The sequence below is a fragment of the Colius striatus genome, chromosome 1 (genome assembly GCF_028858725.1).
Source record: "Colius striatus isolate bColStr4 chromosome 1, bColStr4.1.hap1, whole genome shotgun sequence".
In the NCBI taxonomy this organism is placed as follows: domain Eukaryota; kingdom Metazoa; phylum Chordata; class Aves; order Coliiformes; family Coliidae; genus Colius; species Colius striatus.
In genome coordinates, this window is record NC_084759.1 from 164,049,180 (window position 1) to 164,071,758 (window position 22,579).

General features: G+C 34.9%; 1 protein-coding gene across 1 annotated transcript in view; it reads right to left on the minus strand.

Annotated features, from left to right (window-relative positions):
* Positions 1-22,579, minus strand: part of TMTC2 (transmembrane O-mannosyltransferase targeting cadherins 2) — a 252,721-nt gene that overhangs the window by 87,485 nt on the left and 142,657 nt on the right. The window contains exon 3 of the mRNA XM_062016002.1: positions 18,901-19,729. Coding sequence (XP_061871986.1) covers positions 18,901-19,729 — 829 coding nt within the window. The remainder of the gene's footprint in view (positions 1-18,900; positions 19,730-22,579) is intronic.

Sequence of the window (22,579 nt, forward strand, 5' to 3'; positions counted from 1 at the left end):
CCCGCCCCAGTTCTCTGAGTCTCAGCATCTTACTGTGAAACTCACATTTCGTAGCAGTGATTTGCATACATTCTGCACATACACAACTTTTGGGTGAGGAAAGAAACTTTAAGAACACAGTATATCTCTATGCTTTGCAAAAGTATTATAGCAAAGGGAAAGGACCATTTTATTTTACATTGCCTCTAAACAAAAATCGCCAGAGTGACATGTGGAACTCTGGCATCTTCATAGTTCTAGCTATTTTTTAAAACTTATCTACTCTAAACAGCAAGAAACTTTCCCAGAATAGGTACAGCTCTCAGTTAAGTACAAAAAGTGATAAATTACACAGGAATTGAAAGAATGGTTAGGTAAGCAACCAGGATTAAAAGCATACCATATGGATATAAACATACTACACAGATCATCAAAATGTATTTCTTATACTTGGAAAACATGTGGTTCCTTTCCATACAATTTATTATGTTCTACAATGGGCTTTTATATCCCATCTATAAAAGACTAGAGGTAAAAAAATATTTGAGGCTCCACATGTGTTCCCTTTGCAGTTTTGTTGAGTGGCACAAAAATTGTACTTACAAAAGAAATTGTAACTGATGTTTTATAGAAAACACAGCCCATGTTATTCACACAATTTAAGAAGCTAATTTAACTGGCATTGTAATTATACTCTATGTGTATATATGAAAAAAACACATTATGCTTATAAATACATCAAAGTTGTTTTATAAAACAGTTCTATTCTCAAAAGTATTTTTCATGAGCAAGAATAATGGAAAAATGATGCACATCCCTTCCACCAAACACACAATATATGGCAAACTATTCTTTCCTCCAGATGCACTAACCATAAACATTAGCTCAAGTAGCATTTAAAGTCTACTTCTTCAGTTACCCAAGCCTCATTTTTTGTAGCAGGAATTTTTATCAATCCTGAGTAATGCAAGCTTTCAATACAGTTTTGATATAACACTGCTAAACAGGTTGATAAATATTTCAGATATGTGTTTTTTTCCTTAGAGAATGCATTGCTTCTAAGATGTTGTGGTTTGCTGTAGAAGCCTCCTCTCAGGGATGGAAACAGGAGCAAGCACTTCATTCTCCCCTGAGCAGAATAAACTAATGATTGTTGGGAAAAATCTGATGGAATCCTTTTAATACTCACAAAAATAGTGTCATCCAACTCTGCATAACATATTTTGTAAAGGTAAAGAAAAAAACCCAATATTTCCATGAGAAAAGAGTTATTGCTTCCGTGAGTCACTTCATTTTAGCTTAGTATTTCATAAGATGAGAAATAATTCAGAAGTTATTTATCACTACATTAACAAAAGTCACAAAAAATGTTCCATTATGCTCCAATATTTATACTCTTTTCCAGTATATATGCAGAATTTTGAATTTCCAGCATTACTGCTACTATTCTTCTTTACACATAGAAAAGATTTTGGAAGCTGCAATTAAGACGACTTGTATGCATTAAAACTTATAAGAAAAGCACTTTTTTTTTAAACTCCTTTGTGAAAACACACTATGATGCTGTGATCATATATGTTCCATATAATCTGTAGCTACTTTTGTTTTCACTCTAATCTCCCATAATAGAGCAATACATCAAATGACCATTTAGACTACTAAAAACAATTTCCTGCTATATAATTACTTGCTTCCAATCACTTTGAAGCTCAATAAATATAAGGGTGTACAGAAGAATGATTCAGTTCATCTTTTCATCTGTTAGACTGGAAAAACCCTATTAACAATCAAATGTTATAGTTTCTTCTCTACATTTCATGCTCCCCGCTCTATTATTTGTCTGAATGAATATCATTTTTAAGACGGTACTTTATTTTACATTCTGCAAAATAATCTGTGTCAAATTTTTAATATCAAACAATATTTCATGTACATTATTTTATTTGAAATGTATTCCATTTAGACTTTTGTCTAAACTTGTAAAACTGCAAGCCATTAATTTATTTTAATGGGATATACTAGAAGAGGTGATAGCAGCAGAAAATAGCAAACATAAAACATGATAATCTCACAATTAATCATTAGAAGAAACATGAAAATTGAGATCTTTTTACTTCCCAAACTATAAAAGCTTGGTAAAGCTTCACATCTATTTAAATACAGAATTATTTAGATGAATGACTGAATGACCTAGTTTTGTCTGGAGATGAAGCTACATGGAACATTTTGTAAAATAAATGCTTATCGGTAGAGATCATACTCATAGCCCTAGAAGTTATGAACGGCTATTATCTGCAGCAACCACATCCTCCTGGTTGTTGGCATATGAGGAAGAAAAAAAGAGGCTGGACTATACGGAAAAAAGGTTATAGCAGTTACTCAAAGAACTTCACTCCTTTTTTGTCTTAAGCAGAGCAACAATGAAAAACAAAAAATTTCAATTATTAACTACATCTCTGACATCCAATTTCTCAATCTGTTTCAGGAAAAACTTCTTCTGCAAAAATGTAATAATATTTCTTCAAGTAAGAGGAATAGAAATAGAAAATTTCTCAAGAGAAACAGAAAGAGAAAAAGAGAAATGTATTCAGAAACAGAACCACAATTGTACTCAATTTCTATTTGTACATGGTGAGAAATTAAAAATTTATATTCTCAAAAGGAAAAGAAACTAGGTCAGTAATTCTGGAATTTAAAATGGATTTTTATTCCAGTTATATATATATTTTCATATAAAATCTGTAATACCTGGAATTGCAAAGGGAAACATTTAAAATTCAGAAGATGCTAAAGTGTGTATCTATATACACATATATAACACAATTTAATTATAAATTCATTTTTTCCCCTCTTGGAGACTATATCTAGCACAAGAGAAAAAGCAACTTGTGAGTGAAACAGCTTTGAAATATTTACATTTTGCTTGCTGCCTAATTCCCTGTGCACCAACGACAAGACCAAGAGACTTGGTTTTTTAGAAACAATACTCCATCATAGCATGGAAACCACATTGTACAGTCGAACTTTCAGCTTGCAATGGAACTATGAAAACAAAGAAGAATTGGAAATGATGGTGTGCAAATATCTTAGTCGAAATAAATATTTCCTTTTCTACCAGATCAATAACCACCCTATGGCTATTCATTGTAATGGAACTAACAAAGCAACAAAACAATGTTTTAGAGAAAAGCACCCAAATGGTGTAAAAGCATGTATGTTGATTACTTAATCTAATAATTTGCTTTAAAAAAAAAAAAAATCACAAATCATTAACAAATTCTTAAAGGAGGAGTCTCCTTCCTACCTGCCACCTCTATGTAGTCCATTAACTACATCTATTTCACAATTCATCATCCATTACATATGTGTTGACAAAACACTTCTGCTGAATCATGAAGAGGAAAAAATAATCCCCTATAAAACCACTGAAATACAACTTACAAACTTTACCAATAATTTAGCAAAGGAAAAGAAATTGCTGTCTTTCTCAGTATATTTTGCTGAGGGCAAACGTTGCCTTTTGTACACTGTACTAGGAGCAAACATACTCAAAAACTGATGGAAGTGACTGTAGGACTCAAAGTTAAAAAAAAAGAGACATTCACAACTCACATCAACAAATTATTGAACTTTTATAACACTGTTCTCACCTTAAATTATGAGATTCATTCACAAAATAAACCACCAATTGGGGGATGCATCAAAAAATGTGAACTAGATTATTACTTGAGCAAAACAACCTACTTGAACAAAGTCTGAAGTATTTAGGGAACAGCCAAGTCATTCCTAATAAACTTGTCAGCAGGTCCAAACTAGCAACTTTAGTTCACAGAACATTGCACATCAAGCCAAGAAAACTTCTATGGAGCTTTACAGATATATGTGCATTATTTACTCTTCTTTAGCTTGTAAAACTAGTAATGGCAGTTCCAGGTTGCATTCTCAGTCTTTACAATCCTTCTGCATTTCTTGTAACTCATCTATGAAAAATAAGTAGATGTACAACAATTATCACCTTTATTGTTTTCATTATCAGAATTTAGTAATGAAGATATGCTGGTTCATAACAGACCCCTGCCACATCTCTATTGCCACAACTGCTTTCATGCTCCCATGTAACAATCAAGAAAGAAATAGTCCTGGGCAACATTTATGATAAGGGACACTAACACAAGAATCTTGATAAAGTAGGAGGTTCAGAAATTGAATCCTTGACTGTAAAAGACACACTAGCACAGCAGAAAATCTGATATTTAAACAGGTAATAATCCCATTACAGAAGAGGACGGGATAAGCAAGTTTTTTTATAAAAAGGTATCTCTCCTAAGTCATTTTTTTTTTTAAGTTTATAAATTCCTTTAACTTCACCAGAGAAACAGTATTTGCCTTTTTTCATTAATTCTGAGTAGTACTAATCTCTATCTTCCATTTTGGAAAGAAAACCTTCCTTGCACATACAACAAAGGACAAGAGAGGAGAGTAAGTATAATAAAGAACATAACAACTGACTTGAACTTCTGTAAAATTCCTTCAGAAGCAAAGATGTGCATTTTTGAAAAATAATCCACAATTCCAAACCAGATGAAAAGATAAGAGAAAGTATTTTTTAGTCTAACTCACAAAGGTCATTTTGTTTGTTGAATAAATAGGCCTTCACCTGATAGACTTCTGAAGACTTTATTTCTTCTCCCTCCAAATAGAACAAGGGGGAGAGGGAGATATCGTTGTACCCCTGCTGAAAATGGAGTGGAAAGAGAAAAATAGTGGTTATCACCACAGTTCTCAATGCTTTAGAGGTGAAAATAAGGTTAATTGGTATAAAAGTATGCCACATCAGTCTGAGAACAGAGCCACTCCTCCATATTCCCCAACTATTTCACACCTAAACCAACAGTACTCTGAAGTTCATGAAAAAGTTATTTCTGCTCGCTTCCTTACTCTGTAGACATTACATTTCCATGCTCACCAAAGATGAATAAGCATTTAGGCCTAGCAGATGATGTGAAGCTCCAAAGAAACATCCTTCACAAAATCTGTTGAAATTCCTAGCCATTATCATTGGCAAGATATTTATTTAGATGATAACTGAAGGGTGAAAAATCTAGTTTTACTTTTCTTAAACATTTTCTTCTATTTCCAATAAAGTCCAAAAGGATTTTTCATTAGCTTCTCTTCCCTTCCACGGCTTACAAGTCAATCAAAAGTAAGATATCACATTTTGTATAAATCAACACCACAGTAATAATCTCCTCTTGATTGAACTGGTGTGATGTTTTGTGTGATCTATATCCCAGTATGACATTTTCTGTGGATTTTTTTTTCCTTAAACTGGTCGCTTAAGTAGTTAGCAGTGTAATGCTAACTTAAACAACTAAACTAACTTTATTGAAAACTAGCAGCTTTAACTACTTTTCAGGTGATGCTTCTGATAAAGTGACAAAAATAGCATGGAGAAGATTTGTTAAGAAGTATCAGTCTGTATGGTAATACCTCCATAAAAGTTTTAATGAACAGTAAAGTAACTGCTAAAAGTTTGGAATGCAAAATAAAACAAACAAATACAAAGAAATAACCTCTTCTCTTTTGCTATTAGCTTTTATGTGAACTTCATTCCTGAAGCATGATGGTCCAGGTTTCCAGTTTAGGGCTTTTTTTTTTTTTCTTCTTACCATCTGTTCTTAACACTTTTTCATTTTGCACTGTAAGTTACTGCTTTACAACTATCAGTATGAAAGTCATGAATTACAAGCATTCACATTGCCACCTCACCCTGTGGCAATATCACCACAATGTCAGCAGAGTCAAGTGCAGCAGTATGTTGTGAATCTCTCAGCTCTATGGTAAAAGGAAGCAAATAGAATACTGAATATTCTTGGAATTTTCACTACATATGTGTTTCTATTTATTCTTAGCACCTACACTGAATATTTCTAGATTAGATACTTTATGAACCAAATTGTTCATTTTACCACCTATCTCATGGGTAAAACAGCTGAAGCCACGTACAGGTTAACAGATGGTTTAACGGCTGAAAGCCACATATTGCCCTATGCAGGGCACTGGACCACTGCTAAGGTTACAGATTATTCCAAAATTAGAGAGTTTTATGAAACAATTCTGACAGCGTTGTAGTATGTGGCTTGCATAGAAAACAAAATTATTTTTAGTATGTTTTTTCAAGTTTATACCTTTAAAACAGACACATTTCTTTCATTAGATTCAGCTCTCTCTTGCTGAAATTACAGCTGCTAAACTGGGAATTAAAAGTAGTATATTCTGTTCCCAGCTCTGTCACTGTTCTGTTGTTCAGATAAGTTGTTCAGAAGGTTTCACTTCCTGTTCTTTTTCCATTTGTCTTCTTGTCATTTGTTACTCGCTCATTAATTGCAAATTGTTTCTGTCAAGGATTACATTTCACTATGGGTTTTCCCAGTGCCTACTGTAACAACGCAGCTAGACACTTGTGGAACAAAAATGCACAATAATCTGGAGGAATGAAGTAAAGGAAGAAAAGGAAGTTCTCTTGCAATATAGGAGGGCAATGTAAGGAACATTTCCTAATATAATAAGTATTTTCACAAAACTAGGGTCAAGAAAACTAAATCAGTTACAGTTTAAACACTGTGGAAGCACTGATATTTGTATATCTATTTCCTATCTTCTCTTAAAGGATCATCCTTTCTGAAACACTTTTGGGAGTGGACAAAGCTTGTGTTTGCTTAAAATCCACAATAATAATTTAAAAAGGCTGTAAAATCTGACATTCCTTAGAGTCTGTTAAGGACTTCCGACTGTGGTCTACTTCATGAGAAATAAGTTGAAACATTAAGATCAATGTTTGTAAACTGAAAATTAATCCTAATTAAAAAAAAAAAAAGACTGAGATTTGCAACAGAGATCAATATTCAAATATTCCAAATTACCTTTCCTGGTTAATCCACAAAGAAAGAGCACAACACTGGTTATGTCATTCACATTTGAAAGGTTATAACCATAGCTATAAAGAACAACACCTTTCCTTCTTTGTCGAAAGGTTAGATTCATCAGCAGCTTATGGTTTTTTCCTTTCAAGGATACTACTTGATAAAGCAGAGTAGTGCTCCAGTCTTTAGCATTCACATTTCATCAGGCAATTACTTTGTTCAAGGGAGGGAAAGAATCTCATCAACAAAAGCACAATAGGCTTCCTCAGTAAAAATTCTGAACGCTCAGTTGCACACTCAAAAAAAGGTAAAAGAGAACTCAACATTTCAATTATTTTTTTCTACAATACAGACACACTACTCTCACAAAAATATTCAGAATATCAATTAGAACATGACTGAGATCTAATCTTGAGAACAGAAAAACTCTGTGTAAATGTTGAGTTACTATTTTGAAAGCAATACGTTTTGCATAAGTTTTGCATTGTAGTTTGTACAAGGTATTTATATTTTTCCTATTATTCCAAAGAAATAATGATTTTGTATTTTAAAAAATCTCAGATTCATTAGTGTAATTTCCAGTAACTTTCCTCTAAAAAAATCATTTGTTATTAGATACATTTTGATCAAATTACCTCATTTTGCTAACTCAAACTGCCCTGTTTCTTGTTTCCTAAAAGATAAATTGATATATACCCAGAATTTATGAGTTTAATCTACTTTATAAATTGATTTTTTAATATATCAGTAGGTATATATATCAGTAGGTAATGTTGAGACAGACTGTGTGAGAGGATTTACCACCTCCTAAGTTCTATGTATTATTCTTCTTTTTATTAAGAGTGTTATTTATATCGTTTGTTCAACACTTCATTTGTTGACCAATTCCAGGGCTTTTGGAATGACAGCAGGTGAAAGAAAAACATAATTGAAAACTATGTAGAGTTCTGAAAGCTATCCAACATTTTGTCAGCACGACACTGAACCAACTGACTTTTGGCAGGCAGTGCTTCAGTTTTGTTTCTTAGTTTTGAAACTCTAATGCAAATGGGCATGAATGCATGACTCTTCTGAGCTCAGTTTCACTGTCTGATTAACCCGCTCCACTTACTACGTTACAGAAAATTAACTTTTCCTCCTCAAAGGATAGCGCAGTGGCTCTGTAAGCTCATTGAACCTGAGAGACAAGACTGAACAGCTGGTAAAGTGTTCTTAGGCCTCACCATTTACCGTGTTTAGTCTACAGTATGAAGTCCTCATTCTGCCTAGGACATAGTTGCAGATTTTGGCATCTCAATTAGCTTTAATGAATATAACCTCAAGCGTCTGAAGGTTATACAATCTGACTGAACAGTAAACATCACATTAAAGGGGTCTTTAGCAAGCACCAAAATAAATCCATGAAATAAAAATGATAGGTATACTCATATATTCCCACTTCTCCTACACATGCTGATTCACTAACATATGACAGGCTACAGTATGAAGAAATGTTCTGGAAACGCCCTCCCATTTCCTAATCTTTGTACAATTCAGCAGCTAAAACTATTGCTTGTTGACAATACAACAGTTTTCTGTCTTCTGAGTTGTGCTGGCATACCCCAACACATCATCAAACAGCTTTTTACGTGACAGAAATATAATAATAGATCATACTTTATTTCAATGGAAATCCCATTGTCAAAGGGGATAACTGCTGGAGGTTACTTCAAGGCAGTGTTTCATAACTCAGTGGCTCTGGTGGAATTACCCTTTTTAGGAATTCCTGCACCTACCAGACCTTCAAGGCCATTCAGTTCTTCCGCCCCATCCTTCATGCTACAATGATTTTTGAAAAGACTGCAGGATGAACCAGACAAATAAATATGTTCAGGTTACAAAAAAAATGAAAGAGAAAAGGCAGCTCATAGAAATTTTAACATCTAATCCAGTCACTCTGATCACACTTTTGTTTGCACAGTTTCATTTTTAAGCCTGTACTGCAGATATGTGAACACCATAGGCCATTACTGCCATAAAGCTCCCATATCATGAAACTTCACAAGAGTCGGGAACAAAGCAGCAAACAGTGCTGACTCAAAACTCTCATAATAGAAGGAATTGTATGCAGGAAAAAGACAGGAGGCCAAAGGAGCAATAAAACACAAGTGGAAGAAGAGGAGAACTTGGAGTACCACAGATACCTCAGAATTAATGCTGAGGAACTCTTCAGAGAACCAAATTGACTTGGGCAAAAAGGTGACCATGTAATAAATCTGTCAAATTACATATTTTTTTAAATAGCAGGTATAGCTCTAAAAAAATAGTTCATGATATATTTCTAAATTATTACTTATGTCCAAAGTGGTGAACTGTAGTCAGTCTCCTGCAGAAATGGAAGGGTACACTTAACTGAATGAAATGACAGCTCTGGTCCTCAAAGCTAAAAGTAGATGGATCATGTTGGCTCCCTTCCAGGAAAGGGGAACAGAGAGGACAGTATCATGGAAACATGCCAGAAGAGCCACGGGGTAAGGAAGTCAGTGCTAAGGTTTGTCAAAGCATGAGAATCAGCAGAGTGCTCAAACGACATACGACAGATTTCCAAAAGGCAAATTAGATCATATCCAGGAAGCAGGTTTTTCATGATACTTTGTTGTACAGTTTTGCTTGGTTTGTTTTAAATTACTTAAGGTAAGACAGAGCCTGTGAAGCTTTGCCAGGCAATATATATACACACTGGTATGGAAATAAAGGTGGCAAGGAACAAGTTGGGTCATTAAGTTACTTTCTCCATCTTTTGCCAGCAGTGAAACTGAAGACACTAAAATGATTGACTAGCATATTTAATAGCTCATTTTCCAAATCTCTTCTATATTCTTATAACTGAGAGAAAAGTTCAGAGTGCTAGAGGACCCAAGCAAAGAGAAGTCTGGTATTTTGTGATCCTTTCTGTAATTTAAAATTAAACTATGTGCAAGCCTTTTGTACGTATTATAATTGCATCAGCCATCATATAATTTTTGCATATGTGAGAGCTAGCAATGAGTACAGTCCAAGTTTGAGTGCTAATAAAACCGCTTGTCACAAAGGAAGGATATTGGAAACCTTGGTATTGGAAGCACACTGGGCTTTTTCATTGCCAGGAGCGGTATAAAGAGCCATGTGCATAAATTAATGTCCTGTCCACATTAAAGGTTAGTTTCTCTATCAGATTTATGTAATGGGACCTCAGGGTGTACTGGTATGAAAACCATCATGGATATGAAAATGAAGACATGTATCGCAGTGTGAAAAATAGTATGGGAAGAAAAATTTTTCACAGTTGAGATATTTTCAAAAAAGGTAAAATAAGGAAATAATTGGATGACTATCTAACGCTAGAGATAATATAATATAATACTATAAACATGCCCAGTTTGAGAACAAATCTGGATAATCTTGTTTTCCTCTGATTAATAGTAACTTTTTCCACCCAAAAACATAAGGCTAGTTCCAAAGAACACATATATATGGACAAAGGCTTGACTTTTAATCAGACTGGAAAACAGAATCTATCATGTTCTGGCAAAGGAAAAAATGAATTTAATCAATTTCACTACAAAAAAAACCTATCTAGCCAAAGCTAATACCACCTTGACCAGAGGTGGGTTTTTTTTTTGCCTTGCAGGTTTTAGCACAGATAAGTTTGTTGAATGATTGTGTAGAAAATCTCAGGGAAGGCAGGGAAATAAATAAACCTCTGATGAGTCTATGTCTCAAAACAGTTTATTTCTTTAAATTCTTTTTATACAAAAAAAGGAAAAAAAGTTTATCTTGTAGGTCATAATAGATTCTCATCCTACCCTCCTGCTATTTAGGATTGACAGATTAGAGATGCTGTTGAATTGTATTCAAGGGGGTAAGGAAGAAAAGTTGGTATCCTTGCTTCCAGTCCTCAGTATACACAAAAGAAGAATATTGGGCTTTTTGAGATCTTGCTGAAGAAGTAATAGATAACCCACAACAACTTGAGTTTCAGAGGAAACTACAGCACTACTGAAGAACCTAAAGAGAGAATACTGTCACTGGAGAATGAATTCAGACTTTGAACTGAAGAATAAACCACTTTTTTCCAGCTCTCCAAGACATTTAGCATAACCAGACTGTTTTGCTGAGGCTGGGCTGCCTGTGGAATGCTCAAATGCTCTAGATAATTAAGTCTGTTCCCAAAGAACTACCTAATGGCCATTCCTTATACACTTTCTAATCATCCAGGGCAGTGGTACTACCCATTTAGAGAGACCTACGCTATTTATAGTCTTTTAATTTAACCTTCAAACAATTCTATACACTTCACTTCAATAGTTGACCTTTCTCTTTAAAAGCTGTTACAAATGACAGACAGGAAAAATATTTCCTGTTTATTTCAAGAGCTGTGAAGCATCCTGTAAAACATTTATCCTTTAAATACTTCCATTTATACGAACACAGATACTCAATTTACAATGGTATATATTACAGAATTTATGTATGGCAATAACATATGAATTTATATATTAATACAATAATAAATTAAAATATTTTTAACTTTTGAATTGTTTACTTCTGTAAGATCACTTCATTATCATGTGCACTTCCTCATACAGCAGCTGCTATAAGGATTATTAGTGATGGTTAGAAACATTTTACAACACTGACAGAAGGTATACTACCTTTAAAGTAATTTTGTCTTAAAAAAGATAGCTCAACTTAAGTTTCTCAACAAAGTTGAAAAAAATAAAAGAAGTCAAGGAAAATATCCATGCAACATTTAGTCAACAGATTAAGTACGAGAAAGTTCTGGTGAAGGCTTTGTGAAGATTGGCCATTAGTTGGTGCTAAGTTTCTCTGACAATTACTTCCAAAAAAGTCAGCTAAAAAGTATGCCAAGGATCTCCTTAATGGCTATGTATCCTGATATTTACTTAATAACTAGCTTATTAGGGGTATTATACTGTCATAAATATGGAGAGGTTGGAATATAATCATGAATCACCACAATTAAAAAAAACACCTGATCTAGTCTAGTGAAAATAGGCAGTATGAGTTCTATTCTAGAGGGAAAATTGACATTGAAGTAGCTTGTTCAAATGCTAAAGAGTAGCTCTTTATTATTATTAAAATAAACTCATGACTACTTAATTCCAGATGTTATGCTCATATCTCTGATATTTCTTAACAGTGATAGATATGCAAAACTTCTATGTATAATTATTAGCAGGTTTTATACTTTTAAAAACTGCTGTTTTATAGCAATCTGTGTACTGAAATTACTTTGTCTCTTAAACCTTGTTTTTAAAAAAATGCATTTTCCATTCACTACAGTGGTGTTTGAGTCCAGATCTTTTCCACTTTTAGAGTGATTTTATTATTATTGAAGTGAAATGAATCAAAGAAGCAAGAAAAATGCATTGTACAGAGTGATATTTTGGGCTACTGGCCCAAAGATGAGTTGGAGTTTTGCTGCCAAATTGCATATAAAAAGAGGAATATATTCACTGGAACACTGAAATGCAGTCCCAAATGCTGATAATATTTTTAAATGTCCCATGTGTTTTTTGTTAAAATACACATTACTCTGTGTAGGAGGCAAAAAAAAAAGTGTAGTAAATAACAATCTGTGTGCTAACAGTTACAAAAAACAAAGCTCTAAAGGTATTTCAAGAGAATCCAAATTCTTGTCAGTATAATGTAAGTTTCGATAATAAGCATATTCAAAGAATGGCATACCTTGAAATAGTTCTTCTCCTTTTGTCTCCAGTCATCATTAGTGATATAAAAGTGGTAACAGAAAAATATTGATTTATTGCATCCTGTTTGCGGGAAATATGGCTTCTTTACCTAGTTTACTACAAGGTAATATACCTACTTTTCCATTCTACACGACTAGTTGGTATTTTTGTTGTCTGCTGAATACCTCACTGACAGCTACTAGTAAGAAATAATTTTTGAAGAGTCAATAGGGTAACAGCAGTAAGCTGTCAAATCGAATGGAAACAGCTTCTAGTATTCTACCCAAGCACGCAGAATTAGAGCATACAGTCTCTACAATTTCAGGCATCGTTTTTTTTTTCTTTTGCATTTTTTTAAACCGGAGGAGCAACTCCTGGGTGAGAAGAAATTTCAGTACCTTTTCAACAATACAAATTTATGTAAATGGAACAAAACTAATTCACATTATTTTTTTTCCCCTCCTACACTAGAATCTAATACAGTTTGCATAGCAAATACATTTGCTTGCTGCACTAACGGTAAAATGAAAAGGAAATTAACACTACAAACAACTGAATATGAACACCAAAATGAAATATGATTTTAAAATAAAAATTAAAAATAAGGAGTGTATGTTTTCCAGTTCACATCAAAAGACAAGTGTTACACTACATAGATGAGATTAAATCAGCTAAATTCTAAATTCAGCCTTAAGAATTTCTTCATTTTTATTTACCAGATGGTATTAGGAAAGAGGAAACTGACTATATAAAATAACATTAAAACCGTAAGTGAAACAGAAATGGAATTGCTAGCTTTTTATGACTGTTCAGATAAGCATACAGCTACTCTGTACATTATTGTTCAAATAAAATGATTCACAATTTGAACTCCATATTCGTATCATTCAGACATGCACACAGCAGCATTTCTTACCAATCCTATGCTAAACTGATGATGGAGGGAAAAGAAAAAAAGAAATTAAAACAAAGAAAAAAAAGAAAGAAATTTCAGGGAGTAAAACTTGGATGCTATGCCAAGGACACTAAAAAGCAAAGAAAGCTCTTTATATCTTCTACAGTCATAAAAATAGCAGAATGAGGAAGGAAGACCTCACAGTCATGTTGCAAAGAGGAAAAGAAAGAGAAAAGTAGGACAGTGAAAAGGAAACTTGTGGTCTGAAAGACTATCAGAATCTACCTTAGAATCTATTAGAATTGATCTTCTGAAAACTTCTATCTTCTGAAAACATTAAGTAAAATTGGATGATTCACACTCATAAGAACTGGGAGTAGGAGGGAGTGGAAAGACAGAAGGAAAGTGGCTTTCTATATTTGTATGGAACAACTTCTATATTCTTCTCTGTCAACACCACAATTCTTAGTGCCGCCAACTGGGAACAGCAGAGTAAATGATGTAAGAAGCCAGATAGTAAGGATAGGATTTTTAATTCCAAGTAGGGCTATGAGAGAGTAAGACTATATTAACTTTAAACTCTACATGACTTGAATGAACTTGCAAGAAATAATTTATTTTTTAGTCTTTGTGTCAATCACTTATCAGGAACATCAAAGCAATTTGACTCCAGTGGAAGAGTTTATATGAACCAAGAATTTCAACCCTGTCACTCTAACTTTGTCTTCATTGAGCATAACTAATATTAAGCAATTTTTTGGTTTTTTTTTGTTTTTTCAGAACTGATTCAGGAAAGGACCAAAGCACATATTCAAGTCCTACTGACCTGCCAAAGACATGAATGTATGACATTCGATTAACAATAAATAATACATGATGGAACAAGGATAAACATTGGAGCAACGTGCAGAACTGGTTCTGAAGCCAAAAAGTGTAATGTCAACATAAATCAGTGTCACATGCAACACAGGGCTTGTTGGACTGGGTAATAGAACCCCAATAAGGTGGCAGAACTGCTTTTGGAAGGAACCTAGTATCCATTTCTTGCTGTACATTCTATTGCAAAAAGAACATTTACATACATGAACTTAGCATGACTTGAATGAATGGTTAAGCACCTGCTTGAAGCAGCAGGCTAACTACTTCCACAGCAAACACCAAGAGACTAAATTTCACTTGTAAATACGACCAAGCAACTAATATCTTTGCTGCAGTCTAAGCCTCTCACTCTTTTGTTTTGGTTTTTTTTCTTCTTTAATCAGTGTCTATAATAGTACAGCAAATATATCTGAATATCAAAGATCATTATAATGTGGACTGCAAGGTACAAAATGGCCTGGAGGAAAAATATTATGCTTTTTGAAGTCTGCTTCTGGTACTACAGGGAAAACTAAAGATGACAGGACACATTGAGAACAATTATTATTAAACACAAGATAATCATCACTACAGAATGACTCTCAGTCTAATTTAAAAAGATGTGGCAGCTACCACCCATTTTTAACTTTTTTGTTTGTTTTTATATTTTAGGAGGCTTCCTTCATTACCAAAGAGGACTCTAATGATGTGGACTGTTTTATATCAGTTGGGCTGCTCATTAAGTTGAAGGCAACACAGAGAAACACTTGCACCTTTCCCTCTGTAGTGTCTAAATATGTATACAGCTGTAGGACTCATAAACTACATTAATCAGTCTTGCCTACTTTTCCCTCAAGTGCTGACAAACTGTAATGAGGCAATGTTTAGTTCACTTTAAAGATATTTGAAATACTAGTCATAACTAAAACAGCAGAAAAATAAGCCCAGAAACAGATGCAGCTAAGGCGTCCCAAGTCCTCATTGCAACTCCAGCACCCGAGGGCCAGCAGCTGCCTGCCACACAGTGAGGCAGCCAGGAAGGCTGGCACGTGCAGGGTGGCCTTTTACTCACTTGACTCTCCTGTGGTGTATTTTGGAGTTTTTTGAGAGATGAGCCATGCATTGTGTTTTTTGCTATTATTTCTATATTATCAGTGATTGACAAGAAAAACCTGGAGAAATGGAAATTGCAGAAGGTGATACTGGCTTTCTCACCTGGGGTAGAACGGTACTCTGACTGCAAGGTGCCCATGAGGAGGACAGAAGAAAGTGCTGCCGAGGTGCTTATTGCCCATTTCTTGTACTACAACGCAGAGGATCTGATTATAAACCATTGCCATGTGACACAACTCCATTTCCAAAGCAGTTCAGCCACATTAATATACAAATGCACCTGTGCTGATAGCTCACCTCTTAAATGACCTTATTTGTACAGCACATCAGCTCAACATATTGCATGGCATCTAGCCACGGAGTGGCTTTCATCCTGTTAGGCCAGAATACAGATAAATCTGGAACAAAACACTCAGCTCCTTGCTTTAGCAAAGCTGGTCTTCACATATTTCTACTTCTTCATCACTTCCCATACAGAGAGTTTTTGAAGGGATGGAATCATAGAATGGTAGGGGTTGGAAGGGACTTGTAAAGAACATCTAGTCCAACATCCATGCTCAAGCAGGTCCACCTAGATCAGGTCACAGGAACATGTCCAGGTGGGTTTAGAAAACCTCCAGCAAAGGAGACTTCACAACCTCCCTGGGCAGCCTGTGCCAGGGTTCCCTCAACCTTATAGTAAAGAAGTTTTTCCTTAAGTTTAGGTGGAACTTTTTTGTATTACAGCTTTTGTCCATTGCCCATAGTTCTATCACTGGACACTACAGAAAAAAGTGTTGCCTCATCCCCTTGACATACACTTTTTAAATACTTGTAGGTATTAATGAGGTCCTCCCTCAGTCTCCTCCAAAAGAACAGTCCCAGATCCTGCAGCCTTTCCTGAATTCCTCTTTGGATTCTCTGGATCTCTCTTAGAGCTTTATCCTAGGACAGAAGAAGCTCTTGTTCAGAAGTTCTTTGCAGGAGAAGAGAGAAAAGCAGAATTATCAAGAAAAACAATCCTGCTGCTCAAAAATGATCAGAAGTATGAAAATATTCATGAGGAGAAACAGCTGCAAACTCAGGAAAACAGAAGTGCCAGTTCTTAGCAGACTAAAAGGAAAGAAAACACTTCTCCACTCTAGCATTTGACTGAGCAGTCCATTGTCTCTGTCTGAATGGCCTATTTATCACTAGCATTGATAAAACTATTTAAAAAAAAAAGAGGCAAACAAAAATAAATTGTTTTTCCTACATCAACCTCATTTAATTACTGACAAGTAGTTTGAATTGTTGATCTCCTAATGCTTTGGTGTGATTGGCAGCCAACCTAGTCCAGTCAGGCTTGTCTGATTGTACGAGAAATAGAAAATAAAATTAGCATAGGGATAATCTAGGAAGTATTCACAATAATGAATGGAGCTGGGTGACAGGTCGCTTTAGCTGGGAGTTTCTGATATCCAGCCTTGTTACAATGTGTGTGGGCTAGTAAATATTCAGCAGAAGTTTAACAGGATATTTTAAGGAGATTTACAGTCAGCTCAGTCATGTCTATATCACCACACTAACATGCTGTCTTAGCTTTTGCACATCTTACACAAAACTTAATGTCAGCTTATATGGCAAGAAAGCAGACAATCATATATATGTAAGTCCGTGTATACCAAGATGTCTATAATGAAAATAGCTCTCCTCGTCTCCTGGGAGCATAAAACCTAGTAGTCTAATTTCCAGACAATGCTGAGGCCAATTCTACTAGAGAAAACCTAGAATTATTCGCGTTTTTATTCACAAAAGCTGTCTCAAAGCATGCAGACAACTATTAATATTGTCTGGGACATCTGAGGATCTCCACTGAGGACAAAAATGGAACATACATTAACTATTTAATGAAATGCACATAAGTACATTTTTCCAAGGAATGACTACATTTTAATTCAAGCTTCATACTTTCACTAAACTGTTAAGTTTCACAGCATCATATAATCACTTAGGTGTGTTGTCTCACTGTTCAGTTATTTCTCTTAATTTCTTGCCCTCTTGTACTAACTACATATATATATATATATATATATAAATATTTTAAAAAGAGAGTAAAAGAAATACCATCCACTTGTTCACAGTAAACAAAAAGTCACTTATTGCAGCAACAAGTTTAATAATTTTACCTAGGGCAACAAAGTATATGAAGAAGAGTTACAAAATCAGACTGGCAATTGACAATCTACTATAATGCTACTTCGCACAGCTTATCTGTCAAATTTACTTTTTCACTCTCTATCAGCTAACAGTAACACCTGGATTTGCCTCTTACTATCATAGCTTTTAGGTTGTGGCATGATAGAATCTTCTAACTAATCATCTAACCTCTGTCAGCAGATGACGTTGCATCATATAATGGGCTTCTGAAGAGAGAATTGGCAAAATTTAAGTGTAGTACATTCAAGTGCTGTCAATTTTTTTTCTTTCAGAGACAGCTAAAGTCATCAAGTGATCTGTCCACACTCCTGATGACTTGTGAATAACAAAGGCTTGGTCAATGCCAACACTGCACTCACAGGTGGTATTTTGACCATTCTTATATAAACTTGCTAGTGTGCCAAGTGTGGTACACTCAGGAAGCATGCAGTGTTGGATCCCAGCAGCCTCAGCTATGAGTGCTGAAATCACAGAGCCACAGCTAAACGTTGTTAGCGATCCCTAAGAAACTGATCCTCAGTTTACTGCCTGTTTGGTTGTGTTTACACTAGCTGTAGTCACATTTCATTACGGCATAGACACACCTTTGAGAGAAGTAGCCAGGCAATGTTACGAATAGCTGGCATTTATACATTAACAGGAAGGCATGAGTATTTGACAATAACTCTTTATAGTGCTTATAAGCAGGAGGAACTACAGTCATTTCCTAAGATGAATAATATTACCTCATTTCCTCATTTTTATTATGTAGTTTTTACATTATTTGCTTTACACAAAATAAAAAACAAAATCAGCACCTCCTTGATGCTGTCTTTCACTATTTCTTACATTTTCTAGTCATAAGGAACAGAACTTTCAGCAAACATACAAAAAACCTTCATTAACATGACAGATATCAGACTCCAAATGGAAAATTACCAGGTTGGGGTCTGCAATACCTATAATTAATTTTTAATTCCAAAACACAGAACTAAGATCAAAGAAAAAGAAAGTATCCTCTTACCTTAGGGCCTCATCTTCTTCATGTAAATACCAAACCTGTAACATGCAATCAAAACACATTCTAGCTTTTTCCCCATTTTTCACTAATGTACATACTACTGCAACTTTAAAGGTCAGTTCCTGAAGTATCCTCTTTAGCTGTAGCTGATAAAACCAGATCATTCAAAGGTAAAGACAGCTAGGAATAAATAAAGCATTCACCATAAAGAGCAAAAATTACCTTTGGCAGGGTTTACTTTGATCCCTGACCTATACAGCATCTCCTCATTCTGCCAGTCTCCATTCCTGACAACAGTCTTGAGTCCATAGAAAACAATTAATGCAGCAGTGGAACAAAAGACCAAGTTCTTCAGAAAGCGCTTTTGGGCTTTCACATAAAGGGCCCTGACACCTACTGTAACCAGTAGGCAGAAGCCCATGCTAGGAACATACAGCACACGCTCTGCTATTACAAAGCCAACGTAGAAAAATAGGTTTGTGGCAGGAACAAAGGGCACTATTAACAAAGACAGAGACAGAATGACAATGTTCTCAGTTGAAGGAAGCTGTAGTTTCTGCATTTCATGCTTTTTTATACCATTCTCTTCTTTTGATGCGAAGCCTGACTTCACCTCCAGTGTCTTGCACTCCATCTCTGAGTGGAAGCTATGCCCATTAGCATTCTGCTTGCCATTCATTACAGTTTTCCCATTGCATTCTCTCTCATTGCTGGAGCCCTTCATGCTAAAGTAGGCAAGGAGGAGAAGTCCAGCATAGAAGGCCACAGTGTGTAGATTCCTCCAGTCACTGACTGCTTTCAGAAGAGGCACGGCATCCATAGACCAGTCAAAGCTGAGAGTATCTGGACACAGCAACAGCCAGAGGTTCTTGGTTGGCAGATAAAAGAAGGTTAGTGTACGTGTGAGAAGACTGTCTGAGTCAGCTGCTGGATTGTCAGAATTGGAAAAACTTGGGGGCTTGTTGCCCATCCAGTATAAGCGGACACCCAGTAGTGCAGTCCCCCAGGAGGTCAACAAAGCAATGCTGAAGAAGAGGGTCAAATTCTTTCTCTGACAAAAAATCAAAACACAAAACACATGAGCATAAACAAACACAAGGTGTATAATTCTTTAAATTATAATCAAAATGAATCAAGAAATATTTTACACAACTTTTTTGTTAATGCAGATAAGTACTACAGACCTCTCTCTGGCATTTGGATCAAAAAATGTTGGGGTACATTGTTGATCAAAGACTAAAAAAACAAGCTCTTTTATCTTAGCTGTGTAAAGGCTGTATCAGAGTAAAGCCTTTGAAGATCTTAGGACCGTCATTAACTGTTGAAGTTTTAGTTGTGTAACTCTATGAAAACTCTTTATTTTAGAGGAATTTATGGAACCTTATAATGGTTCCTACATAACTACTGAAATCCTTTCTTTGGTCTTGGCTGTGACCAAAACACCAGTTGACCTTAACTACATTTAAAGTTTAAATAATATTCTGGCTCCCTTTACTCTAATGAAAGTCTCTCCTGAGGTATTTCACCTGAGAACTAAATAAGGCAAGAGGGGAAAACAGACACAGATTCCATGTTTACATCTTCCAGCTTCTAACTTGTTAACTAACTGACATTTGGGGCTTTCATATCTGCCTACTGCTGAAAGCTCCACTTCATTTTGCATCTCACAGACAAACAATACATAGGGTTTTTTGTTCAAGCACATCATATTAAATAAGCACTCTAAAACTTCTGACATCTTCATCTAAATAACACTGTGAAGCGTGCAGCTGCCTCCACCTACCCATGTCATCATGCTAGCAACTTGAAGAACCCTCCATTTATTTATGGAACAACTCAATGTTTTCCAGCTGGGGCTGCTTGTTGGGTTCCCCCTTCCTCCCCCCCACCACATCCGAAAGCACTTATTTAAATGCTTGCAGAAACATACCACTTCTGTCTAAATCAGGAAGCAAGATTTTCTCACCTATTTCTACAACTGATGAGCTTAAGTCCTGCTTTCAATTACATGAGCACCTTAAATGAAAGCTGTTTTGAATTACTCTCTCTTTGCAGAAGCAGCTGTAAACGCTAAAATATATGTGTTTTTATATTTCAATTTATCAGATACCTTTTGTAAGAGAAGAAAAACTGTTTGCCATACACCTCCAGACATACTGTAAGTACTTTGATAATCTTTCCCCCATTATTAAAGAGAATTATTTGTCAATCATTTCTCTATTAGGTCTGGTTTTCCCACTTCACACTACACATTCCTGGGATGGCTATTCAGTGTTTCTTCAGTTATTCAGACGATGAACTTCACACTGAAATTCTTTCTTTCTTTCAAACAGCTATTTTTTCTCCTTTGTGGGGGAATTCTCCCTTTGATAACATTAAATACAGATGATTGTGTTGCTACATTTTAGGTCAATTACTGATAGTTTTCTACTATCAGTAGATGTTCCAGTAACAAGATACGGTCTAGTCATCATAATTTATCTGCTCATCTCAGAGAAATTTACTATTTTTCACATTTCTATAAAGCTTTACCTGGTTAAATTTAAAATATTTGATGTCAGAGTAATTCAATTTTGAGGCAATATTGAAGAATTCAATGGAAGCATTAGTAGGATTATAATAAGAACATTTACATACTTGTATCAGAACCATCTAAAAAATGCTGGCACTTTTTATAGATGAAGTAAAGTCTGAGTCCATATAATTAATTTGCCATATTAATTCCAGTTCAATTTATTACCTTTTGTGTATTTATATCTCCTGGAAAAGTAACATTTTCTTTGGTAATATATCAATCAAAACACATATCTACACTTTATCATTAATATGTTCTCTAGAAAGTCTATTGTAACAATCTACTTTTATTTATAAGCTGGAGAATACTTCACAACTCATCTCAGGTATGGTTGTACCACTGCCTGCCAGGACTGTTTCACTGCTTTTAATGTCATAAAGCTGTGTAAACTGATTATCACTTCAACTCCCAACTAAGTTTACATTTGGAATAAAATATTATTCAGATTTCATGGATTTGCACATACATTCTCCTAGTAAAACCTTATGTCTCTGGTTCAGCTTTTCCCTTCATTCTCATCATATTTCACTACACAAAAAATCTTCTGCTCACCTCTCTTCCTCAATTATTTTCAAACTTGTTTCCTTCAAACATAAACAACTCTAAAATGTTAAATGTGACCTTTTTTTCTCTATTTATACACCCTTCTACAGTCATTTAAGAGGAAGATCTTAGACAGAAAGGATGGGAAGTGGAAGATGGGTTTGTTTCCTTGTTTGTTTGATTTAGTTTAGTTTATTTAGAAATTCAGAGTAGGTCTTTGCTGGAAGACTGTATAATGTTTGAAAGATTAAAACATCCCAAATACTAAGTAAGTGAAATTGATTAACAGATGAGGAGTGAGCTTTCATGGATTGCTTAAGCTGCTTTGTTATTTTACTAATACTTAACAACTGGAATCAAATCGTCCTTCTCTAAAAATCTAGCCATTTCAGTTTTCAATTAATGGTGAGAAAGTTCACATTACAGAGTTCTCTGACAAAATCATTCTAGAGCAGTTATGTCATTCTTCACAGACAACAACAAAACCTGCTAAAAATTTTCAGATCTTCTTTGTACATCATAAAACAGTAACACTGAAAAACTTGCCTCTTGGTCATAGCCCTAGAAATGCAAACAATCTGTACCTTGGAGCTAATTCATCCTCACTGCTAAGGTAACTATTAGCAGCCACCCTTTTAAGCTTAAATTTAAGATCTGTAAGGTCCAGATCCTCACAGTTCTTGGTTCTACAAAGAACAAAACTTATCTACATGCAGTACTAGTCTTCATGCTTTAAAAAAAACTTTTTTAATTGTTTTTTAAAGATTTTACACCAGTGTCAAA